We start from the raw sequence: 17,311 nt of genomic DNA on the forward strand, positions 1-17,311 counted from the left end.
CTTCCTAGTTCATTTGGGATGGGAGTACTTATTTGCGGATACAGGACTGACCTTACAACCTGAAAGGTTACAGGCCTGATTCTCAGGTACAGCAGTGCCCTTATGTCTCTGAGCATGCGATTTCCCCTGAACGCCTTCAGTAAATGTTCAGCTTTATAAATCTGTGGTGTCTGAATTCCTCCAGAAGGGCCTCTTATCATGCTCTAAAGCTGGTGTTTACAACTATTAAGGGGTTGGCATTTGTCCGCTGTTTAGAATCCGTTTGAAAAAAAAAAATTAAATGGCTTTTTGTCATTATTAAAATTATGCTCACATATTAAAAAGCAGGAGCTGACATCTTATTCTGATGTTAACACCATGGTGTGAATTCTCATTCAGTTCAGTGCATTTTGTTCACTAGCATAAGACAAGCAGAATGTGGTCAGTGTGATGTGTGGTGCATATAGATCAGTGTAGTGCCAAAGAAAACACAAAGGACCACTCCCAAATGACTCACAAATCCCTCAAAGAATTTCTCTTTCTGTATCAGCCAAATTATGAAAATTGACATATACCATATACCAATTTCCATGACATGACCAATGCCTGGTCTCAGGTTATGTCCATAAACAACAATCACAATGCTTTTTTAGATTCATTTTTGTGGCAATCAATATTAGAAATTTTGAATTTGAATTAACAACTATCCTGTTCCTTTGAAGTTGTGTTCAACACAGAATTCAAAAAGAAGAGAGAAATAACTGCTCTGTTCATGTTCAAGTCCATATGTGGACAAAATCTTAACCAAATTAATTCGACTTTGACTTTCTGGTAATATTTAGCACCACATTTCAATTAATCTCTGCAGTGGCTTGCCAACAGCTCTCTCTGTTTGCCTTGTTCATCATATCTGACAGGAGCCTTGCTATGTGCTAAAAGTGAATAGTTAAAAAATTGCTTTGTGATTTCAATCTGTCATTTAATCTTTATCAATCAATCAATCAATCAAAACTTTATTTCGGACTCAAGATCCATATAAAAGACAGAACATTACATAGACTGCTACTCACTTGTAATATCTCTACAACTTATCGATAAGCACTACAGACAAGTGCGATGGTTTCATCATGCACATGACATTGCTGCTGTCAGGAAAGGAGCATGCACAGCTCAGTGTGCTACTCCCTGGTCCTCTAACAGTAAATTTCAAACTGAAAAAACATGTTTTCAACATACAAAAATGCCAAGTTACTCACATATGCAAAGCACTGTCTATAAGTCATTCATTCAAGCTTGCAAAATCAAGGCCTGCCATTAAATGTACTGATATCAATATTAAGCCAAGCTACAAAAAACAATACTGGTTATCTTAGGTCACACAAATTAAACAAACTGTATTCCAAAACAATGTTTCCAAAGTGCCCAATGTATTCTAAATTATTTCAAGTAACTTGGCCCGGTGTGTATCTGATGTTTTTATTGGCTGATGTAGCTAAATGTCCAATGGCAAGATGTATTCTTTGTGGGCCAGGAGCATTTGTGATGATGTAATCGGCTGGAAAAATAATAATAATAATAATAAGAAGAAGAAGAAGAAGAAGAAGAAGAAGGAACAATCCCCTAGGTTTTGGCCTTTATTGTGTGGACGTGTGCATTTGTTTGTGAATTCTGTCAGAACGTACAGAAATGTATGTTTTTAAGGGCTGAGAGTGTGTGGTCATTGTGGTTATTTCAGTGGGAAACCCTGAAAAGTGCCAAACTCTCTGTGCTGTATAGGTATGGGTTAGCAGGTACGCCATCACTTAACCAATGTTGGTCTGAGCTCCAGACATCTGTAACTGATGACGTATGGGCAGTGGTATGGTCATAGCTTCCTCCTACACCTTATTTCCAATTCCTCTCTTTACAAGAGTAGGAGGAGCCATATTTATTGGGAGGGCTTCTCATAATACCCAAACCATTATTCAATTACTACACCAAGTAAACAGCACTGTTGTGGCCGCATAGCCCTGACTCTAATCCTTATTAGCAAAGACAAGTGTAGAAAAGGTGGTAAACAAGTGTAAACTTGCGCTCTGCTCAGGTATCAAAAGCAGTTGAGCAAAGGTCCTCTGTGTCATTTAATCACAGCAATAATGCATGCAAATGTATTTAACGAAAATATTTGTTTAGCTGATAGCCTTACTCCTACAGTAACAATAGCTCATGCTACATAATTACGCACATATAATACAGTACACTGCCATATCACCAAGTTTGCGCAGTACAAATAGACTAATCCAGAATTTTAGTTGCGACAAAATATTAAATCTATTATTTATTATTAAATACATAATTTATTAAAACATAATAGATGTAGGCTAATAGGCCTGTTGAAATTGCTCAAACAACAAACACCAAACGTACTATTCTTGAACGAAATGGACATGCCGTTTTACGGTTACAGGTAGTCCGAAGACTGATGCCTATGTTAGCAAATCATATCAGTATTAGCCTTTCTCCAGATTAGACACAATATACAAATATTATGAACCCAGCATATTTCATTATTTTAATGCCACTCGTTCGCTCTGAACGCCAGTATGGGGTTGACAAAATCGAGAAGTAGCCACCTTAAGGTGTAGCCTGCAGCGGGAAGTCTACAGTGCTGCATACAGAGATGTCAGCACGTAATAATAAAAGAGCTCATTCATAAGGCCTAAAAATAAAAAAATACAACTAAAATGCTGCCCATAATATTATATAATATTAGTCTAATATAAATGCATAAACCGATACATAGGAACTGACTCATGCACCTTCAGTGCAATTACGTAAAGAAGCGCTTACTTTATTATGTAGCCTACTTATGCAATACGGACTATTTGTTTTGCAGCTACTTTGAAAGTTAGTTGTGTATTAAATGAAAGCATCCTTCCCTACTGCAGACAGCATAGTTCAGAGGGAATTGACGACGCCAGATGTTTAGAGCTGTCGGTACAAATTGCAGGTGGAAACTCCAAGTGTTTAAGCAAACTATCAGCACGCTGCTGTTTAAGTTGCAATAGGATGTGACAGTTCATTAAGAACTTACCATCTGCGCGAACGGAAGTGATGGTTAAGCAAGTCAAGCATCCAAATAGCTGAAAGAAGATGTGATTTCGGTAGCAATTCCGTGCCATGCTGAGTTAGCTACTTTTTTTCTTATCAGTGAACGTCCAAACTCAAAACTTGAAGTTTCCCTCACGTTCACCGTTACTTAAACAACTGAGGAGAAAATCCGATATTTCCCTCTCGCCACACGATAGAAGCTAACTGTTGGAATAGAAAGGACGGACTGACTGTTGGCTTGAAAGATAAAAAAGAAAGGGGAAACAATTCAGACTGGTAGGGTGGAGGAGAGGTTATATCCATCCAAATAGTGCATTGCCGTGCAAATGGAGCGCCGCTGTGAAAATTCGCATCACTGTGTCAGTAAATACGTAATGGGTCAGATTTTAACCAGAGACAGCACAGAAATGAGAGAACCGCTTGAGAACGGCAGAACGCTGGACACAGGAGAGATGAACACCAATGGCTACTGCCTCAAACACTGTCAGTGGCAACACAAAATTACGTTATTATTTAAATCAGTGCACCAGAGCAAAGCTGTTGATGATTACTGTTTTGGTAAAGAGACTGGCTTATGAGGTGCATGTTGTCAGTAAATTGAATTAAATTTCTGCTCTACGCCACAAAGGCATCAGGTTTTTTTTTTTTTTTGTTGTAAATTTTGTGCTCCTGAGGAAGACCGTTTGCCTGTTTCTCCAGACTATGAAATCACAAAATGACGGTATTAGGTAAATAGATGAGTCGGAGGAAACTGCAGAACTGATTGCCTTTAAAAGTTTAAACGCTCACCTAATTCTTGTTTCTTTTTGTGGACAGACCAGGTGCTATAGTCTGGTAGTTGTAGCGGTAGTAGTAGTAGTAGTAATAATAATAATAATAATAATAATAATAATAATAATAATCAGCATAATCATCATATCGTACCATATTAAATATTGTCTTCTTAGTTCTTACTACACATGATTACATGGGGTGGTTGTATTATGCACTCAATACATTACTCCCTAGTGCATAAATTAGTTGTAAAATTCAGTAAAACCTAATTTTACAATCTAAAAAGAAAGTAGTTTATGATGTATACATATTATTAGTAGTTTATTATTATTATTATTATTGTTGTTGTTGTTGTTGTTGTTAGCAGTGGTGGTGGTGGTGGCATTATTGTTGGCATTATCATTATTGGCCAGTAATCATAATAATATGCTGCTTTTGCTCATACTGCAAATGATGAAGACGATAATGGAGATGATGATTAATGGTGATGATGATTAATTTAACATTTTGTTGTGTCTGTTGCTGTTTCTCTTCTTGTTGCTCTTATGTCAGTCATGTTTGTTATTCACACTTTTATGTTTGTTATTCACACTGTACATGGAGTGTGAGTCGTTCTCTGAGTACCCACACACACACACACACACATACACACACACACCCTGCCAAGAAGGTGCTTGTGTCTTTGAAAAAGCAGCATAGAGATGAAAAGGGGAACAAGCTCCAGTATCTGAGCACATTGCTAATAAACAGCTAGTCCTGAACAATAGCCCTGCTACTGAGAAAAGGCTTCCATTAATTTAGAAGGTTTTTTTCTTGTTGCTCTGATGCAGTATAGAGTATATTGCTTTTACTGATAATACATAATACAATTTCAATAATAGTGAATTGGCAGTGGTGGGAACAGAACAGAACCAAGCCACATTTATGAAACAAGATCATTTCTAACCCATCACAGGTCAGATGCGATATTTACAACTTGCTAGCCATAACACCTTGGATTTCCTTAACTCATGCCTATGCAGGTGTAATATACAGGTGCGACATGTTAAGCTGATTTCCAGGGAAGCAGTGGGTAATGACTAACTCCTTCATGTTGCTGTGGTTCTGCAGGTGAGAAGGGTCTGTGGTTGTGGGCTCCAGTTCCCTGCAGTGAACATGAAAATACTCGCTGATGGCAAGCGATGTATGATTTTTAGCCTTGATCCAAAATGCATTATGGGTGCATTGATATGGGGAGGCAGTAGGCAGAGGAAGGCACATAGTTGTCCTTAAATGGATGATTAAAATATACATAAATATATTAGAGTTTAAACTTGTATTTCAATGGCTTTCCTCTAGGGGTCTCCATAGGCACTCCAGTGGCACAGTCAAGTGGCTAATTGTTCAATTGAGTCACTAAATGAGGCATTTATAAAAACAATTAGTTGAGGTTTTTGTTTTAGCCCAGCACCTGGTTCTACTTAAAGTCTTGATTGAAGACCACAATTAATTAGTTGACTCACTTATTTTTTTTTATTTTACTTCTTTGTGTAAGTTAAATGTTACATCACTGCTCTCATTTTTAATGTTTCTAACAAAACCTATCATGCCCCTGTACAACATTTTCAAATACTGCAGCATGTTTACGGTTGTAAGTAATCAAACCGAATTCAACACGCGAGTGTCGCTTGAAAACATCATTGTCTGTCATCATCTGTGCTTAATTAGTGGCAATTACTTTATCAAGTTAGATTATTGAGGTGGTGAAAATTAGATAATTGTTTGAGAAGGGGCCTGACAAAGAGGCTATCATGACCTCTAGCTGGTGGAGAACTGAAGTACTGTACGAGAAAGCAAGGGGAAGCAGACTGGCGGCCGTAATTACAGTGTGTAAAATGTGAAGGATGGAACCCACAAAGGTTGAGCTAAGCCAGGACTCAAACTAGTAAATAATGTGATGCTGAAATGTATTTATTTATTCACTTTTTTGCAGCTGAACCCCACAGATCCCTGACCACCGACTTCCAGTCCCTCTATCAGAAAATACAGTCCTCAGTCAAATAAGAATTGAGGGTTTTTTAGTGATCTGAAATCAACTTTTCAATAAAGAGAGGAACAGCCTTTGTCCGACCTCCTGCTGCCAGTCGGTGATAACCTCACTCATGTCTGGATGTAAGGGAGCATGATTTACATTCACCCTGATAATGCCGGGGTTTCCCCCATTGACACAGAGGCCCAGTTTCCTGATATCACACTTGAAATACAGAAAGGACAACTGCCCCCCTCTCTGCTGAGAGTGGACAGTCATACATTCCAATGGCATAAAAATGGGCAGAGCTGTACAGGCAGCTTTCTTTGCATTATTTTTTTTTCCTTAGCAGACAGTCTTTGGCAAAAACAGACCTCCATAAAGCAGAGAGGGTAACAGACAGAGAAGGGCCACAGCTGAAAAAGTGCCATGGTGGGGATTAAGCCACCACCTCAAGAGGAAACACACATGGCCAAGAGTTGGCTGCCATGCAACTATATATGCAGTGAGCTCCATAATGTTTGGGTCAAAAGCACTTTTTTTTCTTGATTTCCACAATTACTGTACTCCATAATTTAAAATTTGTAATTGAACAATATTAATCAATATTAACAATAGTTATGTAAATGAAAGTATTCATTTTTAGTACTTTGTTGCATGTCTTTTGCATCCAACGAGAGCTTGAAGTCTGTGACCCATAGACATTAGCAGGTACGGAGAATCACTCTGCTTGGCTTATAATGCTGCCATCTTCAAATCCTGCTTGTTTCCGGGGCTAGTTGCCCTAAATTTTCTCTATAGTATATGAAACTCATGTTCAATGGCATCCAGATTAGTTGACTGACTTGGCCAATCAAGACTTTTCAAGTTTTTCGCTTTGAAAAAATTGTTCTTTCTTTAGCAATATGTTTGGCATCATTGTCTTGCTGTAGGATGAAGTGTCATCCAAAGAGTTTGGAGGCATTTTGTTGAACTGGAGTAGATGAGGTTTTTTTGTACAATTCAGAATTCATTTTACTGCTTGTATCAACAGTTACATCATCAATGAAGACAAGTGAGTCAGTACCCGTGGTAGCCATACATGCCCAAACCATAACACCCCCACCACCATGTTCATTTTGCCAGAAGCCTGTGCACCCCTGTCCATGCAGTGCCATACCATAAAAGACACTGATACTGAGTTTGATATAATTTGTGAACAGATAGAATGTCAGGACTGGACTTTGTTTGAATGTCTCTGAAGTATCCAAGCACCTATTGTAAACAGTAGAGGATCACACTAAATTACATTTAGTGTCACTAATGGGTAAAAAACTATTCCTAGGTTCAAACTTTATTTCATGGTACTCTGAGATGGTATGGGTTGAGGTCAAGAAGACGTTTTTGCCAAGTTTCAGGCTTGTTGATCTTCCCCGTAGATCCTGTGTGTGATGTATTCTCATATTTTGAACCAACAGTAAGGACAGATGAAAACTGAGGGTCCCTCCCATGAACCCAGGCTGCAAAAATAGCTTTCCTTCATCAATGGCAGTCTCAGGTGATAATCACCACTGAGTGCTCTGGGGAGTTGTCCTGACAGAGTGACTCATCTCCGCGATCGCAGAAAACCCTCCTGAAGCTCCCTGGGTGACTGCACTTAGTCACCTTTCTCCCTCGTCCCTGGGACCCGTGGAGAAGATTCACAGACGTGAGAAAGAAGGAAAGAAGGAATAGGCATGTAACAGAGATTGTGATTCACACCAATGGAAATTTGGAGCAGTAAGTGAGAATTGTGCTTCAGCAGCCCATGGGGGCAAAGTCACAGCTCCAACAGCAAGGTGTGTAATTTCTGAGGGTCATATTGTTTCCGCACTAGACAGGTTGTCTTATTACTCAAATGATCTCAATTGCAGAGGGAATGAATTTGCTCATCTAACTGTGCGTTGCCATGGTTTTCACAAGAATAAGCAGCACTTAACATGAACATTCTCCAATGAAAAATAACAAAAATGTCTCTCTTTTCATGCATAAGTAGTCACTGTGTCACGTTAATGATTGTAGAATTTTCTTAAAGTTACCTTTATGAGATGCCATTGTAATTGGCCAATTACATTGTATTTAGCGGCAAACATTTTAGAGTACATAGTGGACAGCCAAAGGGAGTCAAGATGGACTATAGGTTAATCATTGCAACATTAATCCTCACAAAATATTATCATTTAAATATGAGAAGGCTGAAAAGATTAAAGAAGATGTTTAAAATATACTATATAAGCAGCCGCGAAATACTGAAGTCATTTGCTAGAAAAATACTGATGTATGCAACCAGTCTGTCCTGTGCCTAATCCAGTTTTAAATTATTATTGAAACAGAAAATATGATACTGTATAAATGCATCATATAAACTGTGCCATCAAGCTGTGTATCAATCCAGGGCTCTCTATCTAAAGTGGAAATGTCGCTTCAAACTTCAGTTTATCTGAGTTCATTTATTCTGCAGGTTCTTTTTCGGACTTTGATCTACACCTTATACTGTGCTTTTGCAAAGGGGATGCCTGCAGGTTTTACTGTGGGATAGAAACATAAAAATACTGACTGACACGCATTATAAAATACTAAAAGGGAGTATTTGTCACATGTTTGCTATGCCGTGATTGCTCAGACCAATTGAAATAAAAATTATTTGTTTTTCTTTGATGTTTAAAGGCCGTAGCTGCATATTGTCATCAAAATGATACTCATTGGTGGATTGTAGTTGGTGAGTGGGGAAGACAGCAGTGTATTTATAGACAAAAACAGACCCCTGGCGGAAAGGGGGGGGGGGGTATGGGGGTCTGAACCCACAGAACAGAACAAGGAGGAAGTGGGGGAAGAGGTGTGTGTCCCGTGGTGACGGATTCTGTGCGTAAGACGGGTAATTACTAACATTCTCACACTGAGCTGAGACTGTTTGGTGTGCCCATTGCTTGTTGCTAAGCAAAGCACACAACAAGCCCCAATGGTTGGACTGTGCTACTGACTTACCAAACTCTAAATAGACTTTGGAATAGACAGGCTACTGCTTTTAGAGATTTTATTTTACTATTTCTTTTTGTTAAGGGGATGTGTTTTTATACTGCATTACCACTGGGAGGGAAAGGTCTCATTGCTACCTCAAAATGTATTATGGGATGTTAAGCAATAAATAAATAAATGTATTGATTAAGGCCATGGCTTGGAATTGAAAAAATAGGGCTATGGCTTTGACTCTCAAGTGGCACTCTTTAACAAGGCTACTCTAACGAGGGTTGATGGTGTAGGGAAATTGTATTTCTCAGTTTTCAAAATGAAAGGAAGTTAACCAGTCCATCACAAGTGAAAGTGTGGACACCGTTTTAACATAAACAAAAGCCTTATCATGACTATCTTACAAATATAAACGTGTTCACTGCTAAGAATGTTCTCTACTTCCCTGCAAATGTAAGCAGGTTTGCAACTTCACCATGGACTGAGATTTGGTCTGTTTAGAGAGTACAGCTTAATTAAATGGACTTCCACTAAGACATTCTTAATTACTGTGCAGATCTAGAGCATAGTAATGCTGCAGGGCAACTGCATTCTGAGTGCTGGTGGTTGGAAGAAACATTATGACTATTATCATTATTTCAGTACAGCAGGGATAATTGAAAAATATCATTCGACCTTAATATACAAGTTTGAACTGGAAATCATATAAACATTTATCTGAAGCAATTTCAATTACTGTTAGAAAATGTATCTCAGGAACAAAGATTAGCTGTATCCATTGTAGAAAGCGTGCAAACGAGATGCAAATGGGATATGACTTAAAGCGCTTGTGTCACTATAAACAGAAAAATGATAGTAGTTATGTTGCTAATATTATACCCCTATTAAAAGTTCAGGGTGAACCTTAATTGGGAAACAACAGGAAGTGATGCCATTAAAGGTGTCTGAGAGCAGAATAGGTATCATAAAGTGAAACAAAAATAATGTATGAAAGTGACAAATTATCTCTAAAAATTGTAGGTGTTTCTAAAGTTTCCATTACTCCTAAACATTATTATCTTTTTGATGAATTAAAGGGCAGAGCCCTGGTATTTCCCATACTGCCCACACACACAAACACACTCACATGTACATGCACACTTTCACACACACACACTCACACAAATGCACACACACGTACACACACACACTCACAAACACTCACATGTACACACACACAAAAGCACATGCACACGCACACCCACGCATACTCACATGCACAGACACACATACTCAAGCTCACACATACATACACTCATGCTCACACACACATGCACGAACACACACACACACTCACACATGCACACTCACACCCACGCATACTCACATGCACACACACACATACTCACGCTCACACACACACTGACACATACTCTCACACACACACACACACACACACACATAGTGTCCCTGCTGGTGGGGTCACTGGTATGAACAGAGTCTGTCTGGATGCCGCCTGTGAGCTTAAAATAATATTTTCTTTCACTAAACATGGTTATAATGGAGGAAAATAGTGGGGCGGGGCTTAGCTCTTTTCCCCTATAAGGAGCACTGCTGGAATACTCAATTTACCCAACTTTGAGCAGCAAATTATTTTGCTTTTGCATGTGTTAGTTGTAGACATAATGTTTTCAGTTATGAAGCTGAAAATACAGCATCCGTGAAGAAAGATATCTTAGAGGAAAAATGACAGTGGAGTGGGCCAGTTGGGGAATCAAACAGCACAATTATGAGTACAAGCCTAGCTCAGTTCCTTTTAGACCATAATGAACAATATTCACGTGAACATAACTGTGCTCGAAGTCACTGTGACCTGTAACTAATTAACAGCAACATTACCATCCTCTGTAGGTGAAAAACGTAGAAAACGGGATGTTTCTTCTACTGCTCCAACTGTTCACTTATTTTCAGAGACAGGGGAGCTCTGGGTAATGTTTTTGCTTCAACGTTTCCTCACTTTTCATAACACGGATGCGCAAATGTGACAGTTGATTGATATTGTTGCATGATTTGTGATGTATGACACATATACACACAAACAGATGATAACTGTGTGCGAGTGCGAGCGCGTGCGTGCGTGCCGAAATCAGACGTATGCCAAACGCACCTCAAATACTGTTAAAAGGAGACATTCGACTACGACTTACCGCAGTATCGTATCACACAATATTAGCGCGCCCTCTACCGTTGTTTTTATGACAGAAGAAAAGGACTGACATAATTCGGTGGATTTCGTCGAGATATTTTATTCGTTTAAGATGTATCGATCTCTTGCATATCCGTCTTAGAATATATGGATTCTGTGTATGAATTGCATTTTAATAATAAAAATACAGATAACGTCAACAATTATACATTCGAGCCGTTTTTCAGCCCAATCTTTTGTGGGAAAGACACTTCATCATTGTTTGAGTGCTTTTAACTTTTTCAACAATTTTCTGCATCTACTGTTTCTCATGCAAATGTCTCACTACCCCCCGACGAAACTTAAAACGGAAGTAGGGGCGGGAGTGGGCTGTCTCAAACCAATAAAACATCTCTGGTTTTAGGGAGGGTGCCTTTATTGTTCATGCTCGTAGCAACTAAAACACAATTCAACGTACCCCTTAAATTAGACAGGAAACTGGAAGACACCACGTAAGTATATTCTATCAGGCGAAACTGGACTAGTTTGTTGGGACACTCAATCAAAACAAAACGGCCACGCGTACTTTTCCCGCAGAAATGACGTCACCGTACCCCTCCTCTTTTCTAGTACACACTGCGCTCACACATACACGCACACACATTATGACGTTTAAAGCCGGCGCGCACAGTTACAAGTAATGGGAGCCATTTCTTCTTTTTTCAAGCTTGTTTTAGCCCGGGGCAAACATAATATTGGGGTCTCGACACAAAGAACAGAAACAGAAAAGCGCTGCCCGGATGTCCCATTACTTGTCTTGTAATGGAAGTGTAGCTGGAGAAAGCGGAAGTGAGGTCAGAGAGGCAGGCTGTCTCCTCCATGTTATTATTGTTATTTTGACTGTGTGATGATACGGAGCAGAGATCCATCGGGTTCTCCCGCAACACTTTGCCTGCCTGGGATCACCCATTACGGCCGGGACAGCGACGTGAGGCGAGCACAACACGCTAGAGGGGCGTCTTCGATGTGTGTGCAGGGTTTTTCTTTGCAACACAGTTAATATCGACAATACGACGCTGTCACCACAGCAAATGCCAGTTCTAGACTTGTGCTACTTCTGCTAACGCCTGTCGCTGAAATGAACGGGATAACCAAGGGCAGATTTGAGGTAGGCTCCTGTGATTTAGCAGGCTTATGTAAGTAGTGTGACATACATTGACAAAACGCTAGTAGAAACGTGCGTTCGTGCGTGGGTTTTTGTGTATGAGTGCGTGTCTGCGTGCTCGTGTGTGTGGTGTGTGTGTATCTGTCTGTGTATATATTCCGTCTCTCCTCGTTTTCTGTCTCCGCGTGTAAGCATGTTGGGCCGTGTTGTTCTAAATTTATGTAGTGTGACAATGCCTTTTGTTCGCAAAGGATAATAAGAAGTCGCGTTATACTACAGTCATCTACAGTAACTGCACCACCTGACAATGACAGCAGTATGCTACAGTGTTTTGTTTCAGACCATGAGGTGGGAATTAAAATAGGCTGGACATCTCGACAGCTGGACAGCTTTCACACTACTTTCTAGTCCACGTTCGACATCATATTATTTGAAAATTTAAGTTTATAATTTAGGGAGTTTATGCTTTGAATGCTGCTGATCAACTGTCATACTGCTGCGTCAAGGATGGGTATCGATACGTTTCCATTATTCGATAGCCGCTTCTGTGATGGTGGCTCTACTCGAGTAGAGTCGATCGACACTGGTTTTGCCCCTGTCACGTGTCATGAAATAGTCCTGGTGGGGTCTAGTTTCCCTTAATAGAGAATCTGAAGATGCATTTGGTCGATGTGTGAGGAATAACGTCCTTGTCAGGATTAATGTCTTCCGCGTAACGAGCTTAGTCTTTGAACATGAACTATTTTCTCGAGCGCTGATAGAGCAGACTACATAATATGTAGCGGCTGTCCCGGCAACTAAAAGGTTAAACGCATTTTGTTTAGATGACTGCGTTAGCAGTGACAGGAAACGACAATACAAGACTAAATTACCATACTCCTGTTTTTGCAACCTGCGCTATAACTCCGAGAGTAGCTCAGATTGTTGGACAATCCTGAAACAACACACCCAGGGCTTTGACTGGAAACATTTTCTGCACTCCCCCTAAAGGTGTTCTGAGATGCATCTGTTGGCCACGGATGATTTCAGCATATACCATATTTAACTTGCACATCCATGTTGCTCATCATGCCCGACAGAAATGGCAATAAAATAATATACTCTTAGATAAATACAGTCGTCTTTTCTTGACAATATGTTCGACGATATAAATTGATTGTGCAACAGCATGGAAATACTATTGTTACAGACAGTAGCTGTGTACTGTATCAAGCACAATGCACAGAAAAGGGTAGCTCGGAATTATGGGCGTGGTTACACACAGGCAGGCATAACTTGGAAAAACATGTGGCATGCGCACTTTGAGTTGCTAGTTAACTGAGCAGTAAATCAGATTGTCCGTGGCCTATTGACAGATGTCGTGTGAAAACGTGTAATTGTAGTGTTTGCCCCCAGACAGCGTTTGGATACTCTCAGCTGCATATCTGTTTTTATACGTCTACCAAGAAGCTCGGTTTCATAACTAAGTGCCTGCGGAGTAAAACTCATTGTTTTACAAAGAGAACGTTTACAGCATCAGATACGTTTGCACACCCTTTTTAATGGCACTGTTTAAACGCTTCCTCCTTCACACCATTCTTCACTGCCATTAGCCTTGCACGTTCCCTACTGATACTATTATTTGGACCATATGTAATATTATACAGCTAAATAAAGGTGTGCAGGTGGGCTGTCACTTACAGTAGAAGCAAATGGTAGTCTAAACATGTTCCTTGTAATTGGTGCATAGTGAGCAGTGCAGTGGAAATGCAAGTCTCTGAACTCTGAATGGTAAACACCATGGACACCATGATTTGTATTGACGTGAACCAAGTTTATTTTGGATTGGCAGGAGTGGAACATGGTATAATCACATGCCTATTTCTTTTTCTTCATCTGTTTGTGAGACCAAACAGATGTCAAACAAAATATAGATATTGTGGGAATTGTTTCCATGTGGAGTTTGGCTTCTGTAAAGATTAAATGAAGCTGCCATTTGTAAATGACTGCTGGCATAAGTCATTTGCAAATGGAATGGGAATTGAAACTTCTGAAGGAAATCCATTGGATGAATCTTGTTGTAATGGTGATTACATAGGTGCTAGGACTTTTTAACAGTGTCCGCAGAGGGAAACCTTTGTGCATGGCTTGATTTCTTTGTGATTTTCTTAAACCCGAAATTATGAATCTTCATTGGCACGTAAGCCATTGAAACAGAATATGTGAAGCAATAGTCTTGCAGCATCCTTAGAGAAGTGGAGGTGAAGACATTTAGCCTAAGTGATAGACCACATTTCAGATCTCCATTTTGCAGTTTCTATTCCAATAGTCCTGGTTCAGCCCATCAACAACCAAGCTGCACCCTGTAGCTCTTGTTCCTGTTGTCCTGCTGGAGCCAATCAGTACTTAGTATAATTAAATTTTAGGCTGCACGGGAGGTTAATACCTCTATTACTTTTCAGCCTTTCCAAGATTGTCAACTCCCAGGAGCGGTGACTGTGTATGCTGGTGGTTGTAGATTGGTGGTACATTCATGATTGTGATGATTTAGATAAAGAAAGTCACTGAAACCAGAATCTAAACTGACCATAGTCAGCTGAGGTGCATCTGAACTTGTGTAAAAAGAACAGTGGCCAAGCCCAATAAAATCCTCTTGTCAATAATAATGATGATCCACAAGAGACAGAATCTATTCTAATATAATTTTTTTGTTTTATCACGATTATGTAAAATCATTATTCGCCATTTTATCTGAACACTAGTTCATATAAGCATAATGTGTGGGTGAGCAAAATAATTGAATCTGCGATTCATTAATGGCCTCGCTGGAAACTGGAATTGGAAACTCCAAACAAATAAGTCTTCCCTTTTGCACTTTAAGTCAGTGAATAGCATGGCTTTAGTTAAGAGCAGGTTAATGGTTGAAGTGTGCATCTGTAACCATGCATTCATCCATGTTATTGTTTTTTTGTGTCGAGTGGGGCATTAGCAATGCAAATAAATCAGAGCCTAGGGCTTTCATGCAGTTTGGCCTTCTGAGTTTGGATCAACTTTGCTGTTGAGTGAGTTGCAATAAGAAAGAAACGTACTGCAGCAATATGTAGGGCAGGGCTGCCAAATCCTGTTCCTGGAGATCTACCATCCCGTATGTTTTAATTTCAACCCTAATTCGATCACACCTGATTCTACTAATTAGCTGCTCAACAAGACCTCTTGCTGTTGAATGAGATGTGCTTTGTTAGAGTTTGAGTGGAAACCTATAGGATGGTAGATCTCCAGAAACAGGATTGGGCAGGTCTGACGTAGGGTGGCAGTGTAAGGGAATGAGGTTGTGACCTAAAGATTGCAGGTTCAGTTCCCAGGTAGGGCACTGCTGTTGTTCCCTTGAGCAAGATCCTTGACCTAAATTGCTTTAGTATATATCCAGCTCTATAAATGGATACTATGTAAAAATGCAAAAGTTGTGAAAGTCACTCTGGATTACAGCATCTTCGAATGCCAGTAAGGTAATATAAAACCTTTAATCTTAAACAGTGTAGCAGCCCTGTACATGACATATTTTGCAGTGGTTAGAGCACATGAATTTGGGCTCATGAGTTCTGGATTTCTACCCTAGGTGAGATGCTACTCTACCTTTGGAAGGGGTACTTCACATCCAGTGTGCATTAAAGAAATGTACAGAATCGACAGATTGACTCAGCATGTGACAAATAAAGTGGTGGATGTTAACAGGTGGATTTTATCCTGCAAGTAGTTGGGACTAATAATAATAATATATGGTAGTATATGGGTTCTTGTTGATATGGGTTATTCATATTTGTTCAGAATGAGGAGGTAGACATGTGGAAGAAATTTGGTGCATGTATGTGACACGTGATGGCTGTAATCATTAAAAAAATTTTGAGCACCACCTAGAGTGTCAGTTGCATGGGTGTCATGCATAATATTTTGGCAGCCATATCGTGCCTGCTGTATTTTCTGAGTTTTTGAGCAAGGGAAAGAGGTGAAAATTTAGTGAGAGGCAGAAGGAAAATTAGAAGAGGAGGAAAAGAAGAAGAGGAATCCTAGTGAAAACAATGGGGGTCCTACGCACCCTTGGTGTTTGGATCCCTTATAATAATGCATGGAATGCGACTGCACTCAAAATCAACTGAATCACTATGTTGGTTCCCTATTTCAATCTGTCTAGTAGAAACTGCGTGGGTGGATTTAATTTCTTTTAACTGCAATCAACAACTTCCTCACCTCTGTTGCAGACTGTCTTCCTCAGCAAAAAAATAAAATAAGTAATCAGTCAGATGCCCTCCATAGGTCTGATGCAGTTCGGTGAAGCTCGGGGCAATTGGGTGAAATGTCTTAAACTTTCGGTGATTTCAGCAGCATTTTGGTGCATTAAACTTGCACTTCTGCAGTGGTGTAATAAAGATGTCAGGTTCCTGCACTAAATTTGTACAGCACAGGTAATTTTGCTTACTAATGTGCTGATAGTTGGTTACTGCGAAGCTCACATTATTTGTAGTTTACTATGTTAACACTGAAGGACAGTTTTAATCCTGTTCATTTTTATGCATTTCCCTTCACCTGTATTGTATTACAAATGCAATCACTGACTACATATTTTTGCAGATATTAGAACTCTTCAAGCTTGTTCTCTGCAACTTCTGGCTCAGCATACTAAAACCTCTTGCATAATGCGCTTCTTTTTTCACATGCCCATTACCGTGCAAAAACTGCATTGCTGGGGAGAAACGGCGGAGCATCACCTTGTGTAATTTGGAACGAAATACTGACGCTGTCATTGTGATGGAAATGGTTTCATGCTTCCAGGGCGACTGTGCACACATACCACAGCTCCTCTTACTGGCTCTCTGTACTTTCTGTACAGGCTGCAGAAGACATTCAAATTCAAATGTCTGCCCTGGAGGGTAGTGATCACACCTCTCTTTTTTTAAACCCAGAACTTGCTGATGCGTTGTCAAGATAAGTTGAGTGGTGTACCTCATGATTTTTCTCCAGAAATGTTGAGCAAAGTCAAATGAAAAAGACTTCAAAATTAGATTTTTTGGTATGGCAATCCTTGAATGTATACATTGTACACTGTTTTTAGTGATGATGTTATTTGCATATGTTTTGCACCTATTCAAAGATGAAAATGTATGATATTAAG

At 39.7% G+C, this 17,311-nt stretch overlaps 2 protein-coding genes across 2 annotated transcripts in view; one reads left to right on the forward strand and one right to left on the reverse strand.

The window, feature by feature from the left end:
• Positions 1-3,492, reverse strand: part of susd5 (sushi domain containing 5) — a 37,996-nt gene extending 34,504 nt beyond the window's left edge. The window contains exon 1 of the mRNA XM_035428517.1: positions 3,053-3,492. Within this exon, the coding sequence (XP_035284408.1) occupies positions 3,053-3,140 (88 nt within the window). The 5' untranslated portion in view covers positions 3,141-3,492. The remainder of the gene's footprint in view (positions 1-3,052) is intronic.
• Positions 3,493-11,660: 8,168 nt separating this feature from the next.
• Positions 11,661-17,311, forward strand: part of fbxl2 (F-box and leucine-rich repeat protein 2) — a 45,371-nt gene continuing 39,720 nt past the window's right edge. Inside the window, exon 1 of the mRNA XM_035430938.1 lies at positions 11,661-12,168. Coding sequence (XP_035286829.1) covers positions 12,139-12,168 — 30 coding nt within the window. The 5' untranslated portion in view covers positions 11,661-12,138. The remainder of the gene's footprint in view (positions 12,169-17,311) is intronic.

The sequence above is a fragment of the Anguilla anguilla genome, chromosome 8 (assembly GCF_013347855.1).
Source record: "Anguilla anguilla isolate fAngAng1 chromosome 8, fAngAng1.pri, whole genome shotgun sequence".
NCBI classification, from domain to species: domain Eukaryota; kingdom Metazoa; phylum Chordata; class Actinopteri; order Anguilliformes; family Anguillidae; genus Anguilla; species Anguilla anguilla.